The sequence below is a fragment of the Myiozetetes cayanensis genome, unplaced genomic scaffold (genome assembly GCF_022539395.1).
Source record: "Myiozetetes cayanensis isolate MyiCay16 unplaced genomic scaffold, myiCay2020 scf3, whole genome shotgun sequence".
NCBI classification, from domain to species: domain Eukaryota; kingdom Metazoa; phylum Chordata; class Aves; order Passeriformes; family Tyrannidae; genus Myiozetetes; species Myiozetetes cayanensis.
The window spans coordinates 29893208-29909507 of record NW_026087521.1 but is presented as its reverse complement, the minus strand read 5'-3'; the positions used below and the strand labels follow the sequence as shown (position 1 = coordinate 29909507).

Genomic DNA, 16300 nt, shown 5'->3' with positions numbered 1-16300 from the left:
GGAGCCCACTAAAGAAGAATATGCACCTGTTGGAGCAAGTGCACAGGAGGATCACAAAGGGCTGGAGCACCTCTCCTATGAAAACAGGCTGAGAGAGCTGCAGTTGTTCAAAATAGAGAAGAGAAGGCCCCAGGGAGACTTATTTGCAGCCTTCCAGCCCCTAAAGGGGCTGACAAGAGAGCCAGAGAGGACTTTCCACAATGGCATGTTGTGCTAGGACAAGGGGGAATAGTTTTAAAAGGCTTAGACTAGATATTTGAAGAATCCTTTTCTGTGAGGGTGATGAGGTCCAGGAAGATGTTGTCCAGAGCAGTTGTGCATGCCCTATCCCTGGAATTTTTCAAGAGCAGTTTGGAAAGGGGTTTGAGCAACTTGGTCTAGAGGAAGACATCCCTGCCCATAGCAGAGGGGCTGAAACTAGATGATCTTTAAATTCCCTTTCAACCTATGCCATTCTATGAGAAAGATGAGTCAGGAGTTCAGCCAAGTACATTAGCAAATTCTAAGGCACAAATTTAAACATGTCATTAGGAAGAAATACAATTTTAAAAAGTACTCCAGCATTCCAGGAAGGAAAATAATTTAATTAACCTAATCATTACATTTATTTTACAAGAGTCAATTGGTTTTTGGAATCTAGCTGTGACAAAGTCTATGAACTCTGGCTGTGAGCACAAGCAGCTGAAGCACACACTTTCTGATCCCCACTGAACTCTGTAGCCTTTCAGAGATCACGTCTTGCACAAAACCTCTGGCTGAGGCTGCATCTTCTCCATGCACCGTGTCTTTGTGTGGTGGTTTCTGCACACCTTTCCCAAAGAAACAAGTTTGAGTTGAACTGACCACATTTTGGGCTATTATTTTGCCAGGCCTCTGCACACTGAAGCAAGGATGCAAGATTGAATTTCTACTTTAATAATCTGAAATGCTGTATGAATAACAGTCTGCAACATGCATGCTGAACTAACTGTAATAGTTGCAACTTCTGTCTTGGAGTGCCTATCAAAATTATCTATTTATTTATATTATATATTTATCTTTCAGCACTTTTTTTGACAGTTACACTCATCCTGATTTTAGAGTGGACCTGCAATGAGGCCTAGGCTAACTGTAAATGCTAAAGCTAGAAAAAACATGTTTTTTCTAGTAACAAACAGATTTATTCTGTGGAAGAGGAAGGAAGGTAAAGCACTTAAGCAGAAAGATGGTAGAGAGAGAACAACAATCACATCAGTGATTCTGCTCTTCTGGAAAATCTTTCTGGGCTTGAGTGGAGGCAGAGGTGTTTCCTGCTCAACAAGAACTCTGCAGAAAGTACAGAGAAGGTGCTAAAAGGGGACTTGCCCCAAGAAGACTGTGACTGAACTGAGGATTGCAGCTACCTGCTCAGAAAAAAAACTTTCTGAAATTTGCCAAGGAAAATTTTCATCTAAGAATTGGAGCTTTTCAGGTTTGGGCACAGAAAGCGATTTTGTGAAAGTATTTTCATTTGGGAATACTATTATTACTGAAACATTGGAGATACAGCATTTTAAGAAGTTTTATTAAAGATACATGTTGGATAAAATATTTTTAGTAATTGTTTGTGATATACCTCTTGCTCAATAAAAGAATAAAATGTACTTTTAAAAAGAGGTGAAGATGGGTTGCCATATCCATCCAATTATGAGGGCTATACTTAGGAATCTAGCAATTATGTAGGAATAAAAACTAGCCTTTTTTTCTAACAGGCTATCAACTATTGAATTGCAAGTAGTACCAAATATAACTCAAAAAGCTTAAACAGGCTGAGGAACTGAAAAGATATATTATAAAATACATATGTATTACAGCAGTTTAAAGAATTTAAAGCCAAATGAAGGCGAAACTTATGTCCATGGGCCTAGTTCAAAACCCCATTGTAGCTAAAGGATGATGCTTTTCTCTCTTGCACATAGCTGTCTTTCAGCTGCATCATTCTGTGAACATTTTTTTAAGCCCCAGAATATTAAAGGTTTCCGCACTAGACTTACCAGGGGAATGGTGATTGTGCAGGGGTGTTAGAAACTTCCTTCTTCCCCTCTGTTGCCATCTTGAGTGTGTAGTTGCATGTGTGGATGTAGATGCGTACAGGTGTGTTCTGCTTTATGTGAGAGGAAAGCTGCCACGCTATCCTCGCTCTCCTCATCTGCTAACCCTCCTCTTAATCATGCAAATACAAGTAAGAAACAATATATTTTTTGTTTGACCTGTAGGAGTCTTCATCAGAAAAAAATATACAGGATGAGACCACTTTATGTAACTTGAACAAGACAAATAACAAATCTAATGTTCAAGCTGAAGTGATCTCACAATTAAAGTTGGTTGCATTGGGTTTTTTTGGTTTTTTTTTTTGAATCTGAGATCTCAGAGCTCCTAAATTTAAGCTGGGTCTCGCTCAAATGTTTTGCCTTCTGAGACGAAAAGTGAGATGAGGAATGATTCACTATTTTTCCTATCACAACTAGAATGTGGAAAAAATGTATGATACAGCCTTTCTAAATATAGATGAGCATAGGCAAGCTACAAATTTCTTCCTTGATAGTTGAGACAGATGGGAGACTTTCACCTGCACTTCCTCCCATATGCATACCTTCTCTTTGCTCATATATAAGTAATGTCATATAAAGCATCTACCTCTCATGCAATGCATTAGTAGTCTATGAATAACATGCTCCATGTGGCCACATGGGAGGCCTGTGGATTGACTGCATTTCCTAAGATGCTCCTGGAAAAGCCAGGGAAAGGCTGAGACAGTGTTAGCACAGCAAATGCTATCTTGGACTCCAATCACCCCACAGTTGACCTGGGGCCCCAGGTCATCCTTGCCCTTTCTCTCTTGCTTCTGCCAACACTGGCAGCATTTTGGGCTATTGCTGTGCTGGAGGAAGGGAGGAAGAGAAGAAGGAAAAGGAGAGACATGTTCAGCTAGGGACTGAGTAACATTTCCAGCTGAAAACAGTGCTCAGTGGAGAGAGTAGATTTTGTGGGAGAACCCTGATTTACTAACACAGTAGTCTTCATGCACCAAGGAGTGGGGACAACTGAGAATAAGGTCCCAAAAATTTGTCTAACTCATTTGGTTGTCTAGCTTCAACCATTTTAGTGAGTTTTGAACACTTTAACAGTTCCATACTAGGCACTGTAAAAGCGCTTTGCTATCCCGATGGAAAAATTTTCCTTAGGACATGAACCAAACCATAGGTTTGGACAAAAACTTTTGTTCAAATATTTTCAATAATACAATATTTTCATTTTTATAAAATATTTTCAAATATTGAAAACAATAAATAATAAAACTAAAAATAGGCAGAAGCCTGAAACAACTACTCTTTACAGGAAAGAAAGTTCAGTGGTCTGTACTATGATGAGTTATTTTCAACATTTTTTCATGTAAACAAATTGCCATTTCACAGCACAACTTACCAGTAATACCCAGCACAGAAATTAAAGAAATGCTCTTGAAAATATTTTAGCCATCTCTTGAAAAATTATAATCATACTTCTTGACTGCTAGACTAAAAGTAACAATTACTATTCACGGATGGTTTTATCCTGACAATATATTTAACAATGCCTGTTCAGATTAGTAGTCAGATTACTCAATACAAACCATCTGCAGAGGACTTTAATGAATATTTTGTATCAAGACAACAAGGAAATAGTAACAAACCTATTTATTGTCTTGCTTATCCAAACTGAAGTCATGCACTTTGGTTACAGCATAAGAATAAAAGATCTACTCTGAGCACTAATATTGAAAAATATTTTTATATTCTTTTATACCATTTGTGCTATTTACCAGGAAATCTGTCTTATCTTCTAGATGATTCCAGGTTTCTGTTCAGTAGTCAGTACCTTACTCCAAGATAAATTACTTAAATAAGAAAGAATGAATAGATAAACTTAAAAACCTCCAACATAGGGAGGTACTGTGAATCTAAATGCACATATATTATAGATACAATTATTTTGCTGCAGACTGCATTGCAAAAACTTTTACTCAAACTTAATGAAAGGTTTGTTTTGTTTGGGTCAGTACATAATTTAGACTATAATGTCTAACTAGTTTTTCTCAGTGTAGCCTATAATGAAAAGAATGGATATTTTAAGAAGCTGTATTTTGAAACAAATTTATGAACTACATTCATATATGTGAAAAGAACATAATTGTATGAAAACACAGAATATGGAAATGTAAATTACAAACCCAAAACCTCAAATAGGTTCATAATATCAAATCTGTTATAGAAAATGTTTTATTTCTGTGTGGGAGATGTGGTTATCTATTTCAGAAGGAAGTTTTCTCTACTTCCAGGCTACAAAATGTCCAATTAAGAATACTACACTAGCCTATGTTTGACACAATCCACTGTAAAAATAACATATGTTCATGAATTAGTACTCTGTAGCAATTCTGTGCAGTTATTTTGAATAAAAGCTTTCAAACTTATATTACTAGGTTGATTTGCGTTAATATCCTGTGATTGCTAACACACATTTCTGAGCACGTGTAGCTTTATTTTTTATTAAAGAAAGCTAGTGAGAGCTTGTGGAGATACATACTAAAGGAAGATTTTTTAGTTGGAAATGTCAGACACAGCAAACATAGAGAATCACAAATTTACAATTATCTGTATTACTTTATATCTTCTCCATGTTGGTATTTGTTTCGTATTATTTCAGACAGGAGTCTGTGTCAAAGACATGTTATTGCAATGAAGACTGATCGTTGTACAAAGATACAATGAAAGCCTCTAGCCAATGACACTAGAGAAATGGATTCCAGCCTGCTACTTCCATATTCAAATGTTCAGCTTGTATATATTTTTCTGTCACTCTACCTGCAATCAAGATTCAGCTGCACAATCCACTATTCTCTCTACAATATCCCATTTTGATAATCTACCTTTGAATATCAATTTTCTGTTACCTGGTTACACAGACCTCAGCAGCTGTTTTTCTCTCTTCCAGTAAACTCATTTTTTTGTTGTTGTTTTTCCCTATAGCTGAAAGTTCACATGAACTCTTTATGCCTTGCTCATTATAAACCCCCATCCTCTGTTAGGAAAGTTTTCAGGACAATTAATATTGGAACACTTTATCAGGTCTCGCCTCTATTAACCAAACAGCACACACATCTCCAAGATGTCCTGGTGATTTTATTCCAACTACTGTGTTTGATTTTCCACAGCTTCCTTTTTTGCCTTATTTCCAAGAGAAGATCCCTGCTCAGCCAAGCCAGCCTTCTGCCTCACCTGCCTGACTTCTAACACTTGGGAATTGCCTACTCCTGTGCCCTTAGGAGGTGCTGTTTGAAAAGTGACCAGCACTGATAGACCCCAGCACCTGCAAAAACATTTTCCCAGGGGACCTTACTTACTAATTGCCTGAGCAGCCTGAAGTCTGCTCTCCTCATGTCCAGAGTCAAGATTTAGCTGGTACTTTTCCTCCTGTCAACAGAGAGTTTAAACTTGACCATTTCATAGTCACTGTGGCCAAGATGGCTTCTCCTGCCTTATCAACGTAGCTGAAAATTATTATTTTATTCATAACTTCCAGTGCTAATTTCTGAGAAAATTTCTAAATGTTAGCACACTTAGGCTTACTAGTTTTCTTAATTGCCTTCAGTAAAGAACTTTGTCAAAACCCTTGGAAAAGTCCACATAAATTAGATCAACAATTTCTTCCTCATCCATTATTTTGATGACAAGTTCAAAGAGTTCTAACAGATCAGAGAAGGTTTTCTTTCAGCAAAGCTTCCCTGGCTTCTTTCAGCAGAAATTAATCCAGAGCTTTGCTCGTAATTCCATTATTGATGATATATTCAATCTATTTAGCTGAGACTCAGCTCAGACTTACAGGTCAGTAGGATAATTCTAAATGTAAAAAAAAAAAAAAGGCAGCAAAAGCAAAACAATATTCAAATTTTAACATTTAATTTTTCAATAGGCAATTAAGTGCTAATAAAACTTGCATCAGCTCAGCTCCCTTCAGTTCCTTATAAACCTTATGTGTAGACAATCAGTCATCTGATTCTGCTATCTTTTTAATCTTTAAATTTTTCTTATTATTTTCTTTAAATGCCTCAATTTAATATAATAGCTTATTTTTACTACTTCACAAGTGTAGGATAATTTTATTTTCTGCAGGAGAACCCATATATATATAGATATTTCAACTTCTCTGTAACAATTGTTTTGAAATCTGCTCTTCAGAAAACAGCAGGTCTGATGATATTTTCATGAGTTTTTCTGTTTCTGACGTAGTTCAAAAAATCTTCGCTATTTCTTTCATCTTCAGCTACAAGGTCTTCAGCTACAAGGTCTTCTGAGAAAATGAATTTTCCAACTTCCATTTTTTCTGCCATAATTTGTGTTCTGTTTCAATTGTTACACTTGGCCTGAAGTTATCTGGAAGAGGTTACATTTGGGGTAAAATAAACTCTTACCCCTCAAAATTTTATGCATTGATTTTTTAATATTTTTTTAATTATCTGAGACAGACTTGCCATTTTAAACCCTAGTCATGTGGTAACTCAAAGAATTGCTATAATTAATTTCATGGTCACAAAAGGAAATTCATATATCTACTTAATTAAAAGAAATGAAAATGGGACACCTAAATATTATTACATATAGCAAAATTTTGCAACTCAGTGTCAAAATATAATAAAAGAAACTGTATACATAAATTTTTAAATTACATTTTTACACAAACTATTTTGATTAGCAATTGTTCACCCATACAGTTTTTGTAATGTTTAATTTTTTGTTAGACTAGGTTTAATTTTTTTCAACCGTGTACTCTGTTTATATCTCTTCCTGCCACTGAGAATAAGAAGATATATTTTTGGATGATTTATTAAACATTCAGTTACAATAATTTGATTTTACTACTTTCCTACCAGAATAAAATGATCCGAATGTTTCCTTTCTTCCAGAAAGCTCTGGCAGACTTTCCCCAGTCTGGGTAGGGTTTGTCCTGAAGCATCATATCTGTGACCTATAGGGAAAGAAGAAATCATAAATAGTTACACTGGTATCACAAAAGACAGTACTAGAAAGGACTTTAGGAACATTTTTATTTTACATATGGCACACCTGCTTTGGTTCTGATAATGTTAACAGTTAGAAAGTAGAACAACAGTATATCCAGTGTTATTTGCAATCAAAATAAAGTATATTAACCTCCATATTCTGCCCCTAGAAGTGCATGCAACTCCTTGAGGAACAATGAAACCTGTAGAGATCCGAAGATAAGAATGTAAGAGGAACCAGTCTAAAGGTTAAAGCAACCTACAGTACATGAGTTACATTCCCCTGTGGCTGAAAAGCTTTCTGGCTCAGCCTGGGACAGGCAATATGTTTCCCTGAGAGCAGCATCAGCAGAATTTCCACTCTTGAAAGCAGAACTGCAGCCAGAGAGTGCAAGCCTGTGAATTAAGCACTATATGCCATTTATAATCTCCTCTCACTTCCTGGAATCAGTAAAAAAAGTGCACTTGGGACTAGCAACACAAAAAAATCTCAAAACTTCCACAAAGTTTTTAAAGTATGAAATATTTACCCTCATTTTCATAATTCCTACCTAAAGAGACCATCTGTTTCTCTGTCCGGAGACTCAATCATATGTATACAGTACTTCCAGTTGGTACATGAAAGTATTAAAAATTACTTTCAGCTCAAAGAGGGAAATGAATATCCTTCAGGAACCTGCACCTTTGGGAAGCTGTGTTTTCATATCCATTTACTTCAAATTAACTGTACTAAAAAGCACCAAAAGTTACATTAAAATAAACTCATCAATTCCACTGTGCAAAATGTCCGGAGGAGTGGAAACCAATCCATACACAAAGATCTAAGAAATAATTGAACAGCTAAAAGAAATGGGGATGACCACCTGTTTCAAAATTCAGAGAAGTAAAACAAATTCTATCTGCCATGGGTATCAGTACTCATTGGAAAATTGCTATCTGTTTTGATCAGTATGAAATTAACTCTTAAGGTTTCAGAAGGAAATAACTTCCAACTGAAGATAAAATTTCTTGGATTTAGTTTCCACACTAAGGTTTTAAAATCCAGTTTACTATCCAGAATGTGAGCTACCACTTTTAATCAATGGCATTAATAGCGTTTATCAAAAAGAACATGTGGCCCATGAATAAACTAAACCTGCATTCAAGTGCTAAATTTTGGCTTCAAGACCATTTGGAGTTAAAAGTGCTCAGCATATTAGCCTGAAGGGCTGGGTTCAACGGATAATGAACATGCTAAATAGAAATACCTATTCTAGGATTTTATCATTCCATTAATCCTAATCTTAACAAAGAACAGATAATATACTAAAATACCACCTTTACTAACTGTTTTATGTGGGTAAATATTTTCTCAGATCAGCAAGCTATGATACTTTTATGTAAGATCCCTATTATCTAAATAAACATTTCAATATATATTTAATGCAGAACAAGACCTCAGTAAAGACTGAATTCACTACTTTAGTAACACTTTTTTCCTCTTTGGAAGAGTCTATATAGTAATAAATATTTGCAAAGAACAGATATTTCAAGAGTTTTTATTATTTATATATATTTTTATATATTTATTCATGTTTCAAGGTCTTTTCTCCAGATGCTTTCTGGGAAATAGTTACTATATTCAGTAGAAGGATGTAATTTACAGCTCTATGGCCAATTATTAGTGTAGCATGTTTCATGAGAATGGCATACAAGATGGACACACTTTCTAAGGAAAATGGCAAGACGAGACAGGAAATGTTGTTTCGGATATCAAACAGTTGGTATTTTATCTCTCAGCTTTGGCATTTATTTTAAGTTGTATCACCAGATCAATGTAAGGTCAGTTGCAGCTAAATTGGTTGAAGCAGAGACAGTCATTAAAGGGATGCATTCCATAAAGAGAAATCCAATTACCTTTTGCATTAGAGAAATCAAATTCATTTTCTGGTTTGGTCAAGGACAGTCAGTGTAGAAAACAGCTCACAGGAGAAAAGCACTGAACATTGTCATAGAGCAAACAAGTCTTAGATAGAAACATAAAAAACTCATTGTTACTATTAGAATGATGTTTTTAGAAAAAGCAAAAATATAAATTTTAATTCAATTGGCAGAATTTAGTTTAAAGAAATGTGTGACTGTGTTTTTTCTCTGTATTTCACAATGCAGTTGCTGGACAGCAAACATTTATCCCTTTTTTACTGGACTACACTTGAAAACATTGCTGATATGTGGAAATAAAAAATAATTGATCATTTCAGTAATTGTCTGTACACATCTTATATAATCAAGATAAAATGGGGAAAGCCACTTACAATGTAAGTAAGTAATGTATTTTTTTCTTGAACTGGAGATGCAATATGCTTTAATCAGTAATTACACTGATTCAATTCAGAAAAGAATGACTCCTACACACAGTCACTGTATAATCTTTCATTTTATTTAGTGTCTCATGAGAAAAACAGTTACACTGGACTACATTGCAGAACCAAAGTTGCATCACACACATTGCCTGACTGTTTAAGTTACACAAATACCTCCAAAAAAATTTCCATTAACAATTAATATGTCTTGTATATATTATGGAATCTTAAATTTCACTTTATCCTAAAAAATATGACTTTTTCAACTATTCATATTATTCAGTTTGTATTAACTATGAAGCTAATTCATAATGCTTTAAAAAAGGTATATTGCTATCATTAAATTAATAGCAAAATGTTATGATTCCCATTTTTTTGTTATCATTCCTTTTGATATGGTCCTTTTGATGTTTGATACAATCATAAAATCACAGAAAGGCTTGGGTTGGAAGGCACCTAAAAGATCATCCAGTTCCAACCCCATCCTGCCATGGGCAGGGACGCCTTGCACTAGTTAGGTTGTTCAAAGCCCCATGAAACCTGGCCTACAATATATACTGCTAAACAGTAAATAACACAAAAATTTGAAAAATTATGAACTTGTGATTCAAAGTCATATTCAGAACAAGTAACTTACACAAGAAATGCAAAAAAGCAAAATCATAAAACCTTAAAAAAAACCCCAAAAAACCAACCAAACAAACAACAAAGGAGTAGGATACCTAAGATACCTGAGATAAACTAAGTGGAACGCTAAGACACCTTAAGGATCATTTATTGATTAGGATGATCTACACATACTTTAGATCTCTCCTTCTTAGACACTCAAGTCAAATGACGCTACATTGTCTTCCCAGCATAGGCAAAGTCTGCACCAGGAGTTTAGGGTAAGGCAAAATAGCAAAATATCTCTTCTATTAATAAGTTGACAGCAAGTGAAACTTTCTTTCAAAAAAAGAAAAAAAAACCTAATACTTTGGTCTGCCTTCAAAGTATCTTCCAACTACTTCACTAGCAGGAATTATGCTATCATCTTCAGAGCACAAAGAGATGACCCATGTAACACTAATGCAGCATGGGCTTCTGGCCAAGCTGTTTTCATCTGGCAAATTGTATTGTTGAAATCTAGTGGTATAAAAGTACATTAGATGGTTTCATAATAGCACTTCTTCATATAAGCAGCTGCAGAAACTGTTTCTTGAAAGAGAAATGGACTCTAGACTCTAGGACATGATGAATTCTATGTTGCAATATTCATTAAGTGGAGACCAACCCTAAGCAGAGGATTTTCATTGCTTTATTCATACTTGAATAAATCATCAAAACAGAGTAAGAGCATCCCTCCAGAATTCAACAGAAGGTAGAAGCCAGGATCCACAAGAAAAGCCCAGAGACACAAACCAAATGGTGAAATCTGAAATTTTCTTTTATTTTGATACAGCAATTAGCAGTGAAAGATCTAATGGACAGTAGGACTGCAACATCTAATAACAGTAAAAAACCCACTTGTATGCAATTATTTAGCCAGGAGGGCATGACATCATGGTGTTATTGCTGGAAAATGGAGTAACCTGAAAAACTGCATTTGGCAAAATATGTCTGTCTACCACTGTCGTACATGATTCAAATATTATAAGTGTTAATTTTTTCAATTTTTATAATTTTAAAGTTTTAAATCATCTTTTAAATCATAAATGTCTTCATAAGTAGCACTAAATTAATTTCACTTGAAACTCAGCCTTTAGATAGTTCATAACTAGCACTTTTCCACACTCTATGAACTCTTTACACAAGAAACATTATTTTCAGTCCTGCAACTGAGATGTTTAATTGATGAGAGTGAATACTCATTCTAAGAGCTTTAAGAAATTGTAAAGATGTCATAGTGTCAGGACAGGTCCGATGGCTGTGTCCCAGGCAAGAGCATGAACACTGCATTCCTCACCACTGATATTTTTGCAAAGACTCAGCATTGCTTACACGTTTCTGAAAAGTATGCGGATTTTTCTCCAGAGTGGGGCTAAGTCAGGTTAAAGTAATTATGTTTCCTGAAGTCAGAGTGTTAAGCCAGAGTGAGAGCTAATGCGTACTGCTGAGGGCACAAGCTCCCTTTGCTTTGCTGTTATGTGCTTTTAGGTAAGAGCTATATATAGGTGTCCCACTAACTGCACATCAATTCTTTATCATATCTCAGTCTTTAAGTACTATACTACATTACAGCAATCATATGCCTAACTAGGGAAACATTTAATACTCAGTCATTAAAATCTTCTATCCATCACTTTTCTCTTTTTCTTTTTTTGAGATATTTAAAAACTGCAGTGCTGTTCACTTGATGTACAAAACTAACCTATATGGAAAATACTTTTATGCTTTTTTCATCTGGATGTCAGGGAGAAAACTTTTTCCTGTGGATGGCTACCAATCTGATAGCCTTCTGTGATGGGTCGACAAGGGGAGAGCATTGGGTGTTTTCTACCTTGACCTCAGCAAGGCTTTTGACACTGTTTGCCATAATATCCTCACAGCTAAGCTCTGGAAGCGTGGCTTAGATGAATGGATAGTGAGGTGGATCAAGACCGCCTGAATAGCAGAGCTTAGAGCGTCGTGATCAGCACAGTAGAATTATGTACCAGTACAGGTTGGAGTCTGACCTACTAGAGAGGAGCTCTGTGAAGAAAGGCTTGGGAGTCTTGGTGGATGACAAGTTGACCAGGAGCTGGCAATGTGCCCTTGTGGCCAGGAGGGCCAATATTATCCCAGGGTATATTGAGAAGGGTGTGGCTAGCAGGTTGAGGGAGGTGATCCTCCCCTTCTATTTGCCCCTAGTGACACCACATCTGGAGTACTGTGTCCATTCTGGTCTCCACAGTTCAAAAAAGATAAGGAGCTATTGGAGACAGTCCAGAGGAGGGCCACGAAGATGATTAGGGATCTGGAGCATCTCTTATGAGGAGAGACTGCAGTAACTGGGCTTGTTTAGTTCAGAGAAAAGACTGAGAGGGGATCTCATTAATGCATATAAATATCTCAAAGCCAGGTGCCAAGGGCATGGTGCCAGACTCTTTTCAGTAGTGCCCTGTGACAGGACAAGGAGCCATGGCCATAAACTAAAACACAAGAAGTTCCACCTCAATGTGAGGAAGAACTTCTTTAAATTGAGAACAACAGAGTGCTGGAACAGGCTGCCCAGGGAGGTTGCAGAGTCTCTCCCTCTGGAGACATTCAAAACCCCTCTGGATGTGTTCCTGCATCACCTGGTCTAGATGATCCTGCCTTGGCAGGGTGGTTGGACTGGATGATCTCCAGAGGTCCCTTCCTATCCTAACTATTCTGTGATTCTGTGATCATAACTCAACATTTCCACAGCTTACACATGATAATATAAAATTCCTCTTTTATTTCTGAAATTGTGTGGCAGTTGAGCAGAAGTGTCAAAAACTTTGTTACACATCCTTCAGAAACAACTGTCAATTTATTTCAATCCCTTCTGCTGCATTTTGGAATATAAAAAATGCGTAAATGTTTGAAAACAAATGTAACAAATATTTGTAATTAGGTTTACAGATCTACAAGATAGATGATATTTTTCAAGCTAAATATTAATAGTCAGCTGTAAATACAGTGCTAGATTTTGAAGAAATTTTGTCTGCTTCCTACATTTTGGAACATTCCTAATTTGGTTTGATTTCTACCATAGAAGCAATGAAGCTTCTTTTAGGATGCTTCTCCTCCAATTTAATTGCAAGAAATTCTTTTTATATTTGCATTTTCAAAGTGACAGCAAACTTAGAGACAAAACGACCCCTTCAATCTACTCTGTTTTCTTATTTTAATCAGAGTCAGAACATTGTTCTTGTCTTACCAACAAATATTAACAATAGACAAATCCTGAAAAACAGTATTAAATTGCTGTCGCAGTTCAGTGATCAATATGAACGATAAAGAATATTACTGTTCACCTTTGTTGCTTCTGCAACAGTCCCCACTGTGATTTTGTGCATTTTCATATTTTCTACCAATAAAATGTCTCCTAAGTTTTGCTCTTTTGAGATGCTATTCTCCCAATCCACAACATTTGCACGGTTCACTGTCTCACATTTGAATTTCCACTAAAACCAGTTAAAGAACTTCTTTTGCACAAACAGAGAGGAGGCTTATATTAATTACTGCCATCTTTACTGATCCATGTAAATTTATTTCTTTATCCACTGAAGAAGCAGTAAGCCTCCTCTTCTTTAGCCAGCAGATCTTGATTTGGTTTTGAGTATTATCACAGCAGTTTCTGCACAATCCAGGGATAACAACTCAACAAGATGGTGAGAACAACTGAAAATATATATGCTTTAGACTGAAGTTTAGAAAAGTCACTTTTGTTAATACTTCCTTTCAATTTCCAAATTGAGTTAGGACAGAATGCTCCACAGAGGCAATGTCTAGCCCACATCAAATTTCTGGTTAAAAAACTTTAGATACCAAAAGGTGGTTTAGGGAGAAATTTATTTTAGGTCTATCCAAGTTATTCTGGAAATTATACTTTGTATTTTAACACCAGAAGAAATAATTCCTAAATAAATTTTGGGGGTTTTAAAAGCCATATATAAAATAAAAAAAAATAAAAAATTTTTAAAAAATTTTCTTTTAATGGGAAGTTCCTTGACAGTTTGTAAATATAAATAACTGTTTAGGAACAACTGCACAATTGAATTAGAACTTCTGCAGAAAAACTCTAAACTGTGCCATCTGATTTCCCACCATGTTTCAAGTCCCTACTGTGCACATAAATCACTATATATGTGCAACAAAATATACTGTCTACCACGTGGCAAGCACTTACTGTTTATATAACCATTGACAGCAAGTTTCAGAAGACTTTTTTCTTGCTTTACAGCTTCCTTATTAGTGTTACAAACGCATAAGCAGAGGTCTGGGTAATATCATGTATTACAAAGTGTGAGACATAAAGCCACACCATGATTTTTATTTAAGGCATTCAACTCAGTTCCATCTTAGGCTGTCATGGCAGGAGAGATTGCTTTACTCATTTAGGGAGCTTGGTGTTTTTGGTAAAAGACCAGAGACAGAAGTTATGCCCTGTTTGGTGCACATGTGCCGCACACATCTAGACCAGTGTAAATTATTTTTAGAGTCAGTGAAAAGAAATAAACCTTTTTGTGGTGAAATTCATTTCAGAATGGATTTTGTTATGAAGATGTAGCTATTTTTGTCCACTCTAAAACAGAACCTGTTCAGATGATCACAACTGCTGGCACTGGAAGTCTGGTAACATGAATCCCAACATGGTTTCCTACATTTCTTAGTGTTTCTCACTGAAGTGTCATTAATCCAGTTAATGAAATACATGATGGCTCACAACAGATGAAGTTTTGTTATAGGAAAGGGCCATATTCACACATCCTATACCTAAAATTTAGGCTATTGCTCTCATCAAGCTGTTTCAGACAGAAACTTGGAGAATCCTTAGAGTTGCTTGGGCAGGTCCTGGAGGGGAGCAAGCGAAGATTGTAGAGAGATGACAAGTCATATCACAAAAGGGTAACCCAGCCTATGCAAATACCAGTTAGAAAGGTACCTGCTTAAGTGCTTGACTCACGTTTCCACAGGATGTGCTTCTGTACTTTAGAGATTACAACTGCAATTCTCCAGGGAATGATGCCAAAAGTGCATTGGTTTACTTCTGTGCAGCAGACTATTGCTTAAAACAATCAAATCGGTGTACCCATTTTTAGTCTTGGATCTACCAGTGCTTACACCTTAACCAACACTATAGGCATTATCCATTGACTTTAATTCAAAAGGCACACCTAGGCTAAGAGTCAACCTTCAGGTCTCTCCATCTTCTGTAGTTGCAGAATCAGGCACCTTTCCTTTAATCCTGTGAATCTTATACACCTATCTACGAAGCAAAGCACTGAAGAAAAAAATTGAGTCAGCATGTGATTAGCATAGAGGCATTCTATGCTACATTGATGGAAATGACAGAAGGTTCAAAAGGAGTTCATGCTGAAAGGGAATTTTTATGCAAAATGCAAGTAGCAGTTTTTAAATTAGGGTGGGATATATAATATCTTGGAATATTGGAGGAATTCAAGCATTTCACCATTTGCTTCCAAACTACAGCAACATACAGGTTCCAGACTCCAAACTGTGTAGTCACATCACATAAACACAGCAGTTTTGCTTTAGGATATATGAAACTATACACCAAATGGTGGAATATTGTAATTAAGACACGATTCAGCCTTGAGATTGTCTTAACCTAAGCAAAATTTTTGATGTCTGAATGTGCCTGCAAGTCATAGACAAGTTCAACTACCTGGTCTCATAAAAAAACATAGAGCTCAGGAAGGTCACTATCCACAGCAATGAAAAACTGGGAACAAATTCTGGTTTGATTTGGCTTAATACAACACAGATGCTGAGCTATTCTGGCTAGGTTGCCAGCAGTTGTGGATATCCTGACAAGGAGAATCTGTGTCTCTAAAGACATTTCTTCTGGACTTTACAAACAGGAAACTTACCAGAGTACCTGCTGTAGAGCACACTACCAGCTTAGGCATGTGAATAAATGTCAGTTCCCAGGACGTGCAGCAGTCCCATGCCAGACAGGTTCACAAGAACAAAGGTTTCTACTGATCAAATTTAATTTCCTCTTTCAACATCTCCATCTAACAATTTTCTCAGTAAGACTTGCACGTACTCATGTGCTGTAACAGAGGCAGGCAGCTTTCTGCATGGGTCATTAGCTTACTCTCAGACAGTGGCATCGTTTTTATTTGTATCATGATGTCCTCAGAGACTTACAGTTAGAGCTGTATACTTGTCAATGCAACTTCTGTGTAGTCTATGTTTTAATGTTCCAGAAGGTCATCATTTGCTG

At 36.2% G+C, this 16300-nt stretch overlaps 1 protein-coding gene across 1 annotated transcript in view; it reads right to left on the bottom strand.

The window, feature by feature from the left end:
• The window catches only part of TMEM117 (transmembrane protein 117), a 185644-nt gene that overhangs the window by 59409 nt on the left and 109935 nt on the right, over positions 1–16300 (bottom strand). Inside the window, exon 5 of the mRNA XM_050324528.1 lies at positions 6926–7023. Coding sequence (XP_050180485.1) covers positions 6926–7023 — 98 coding nt within the window. The remainder of the gene's footprint in view (positions 1–6925; positions 7024–16300) is intronic.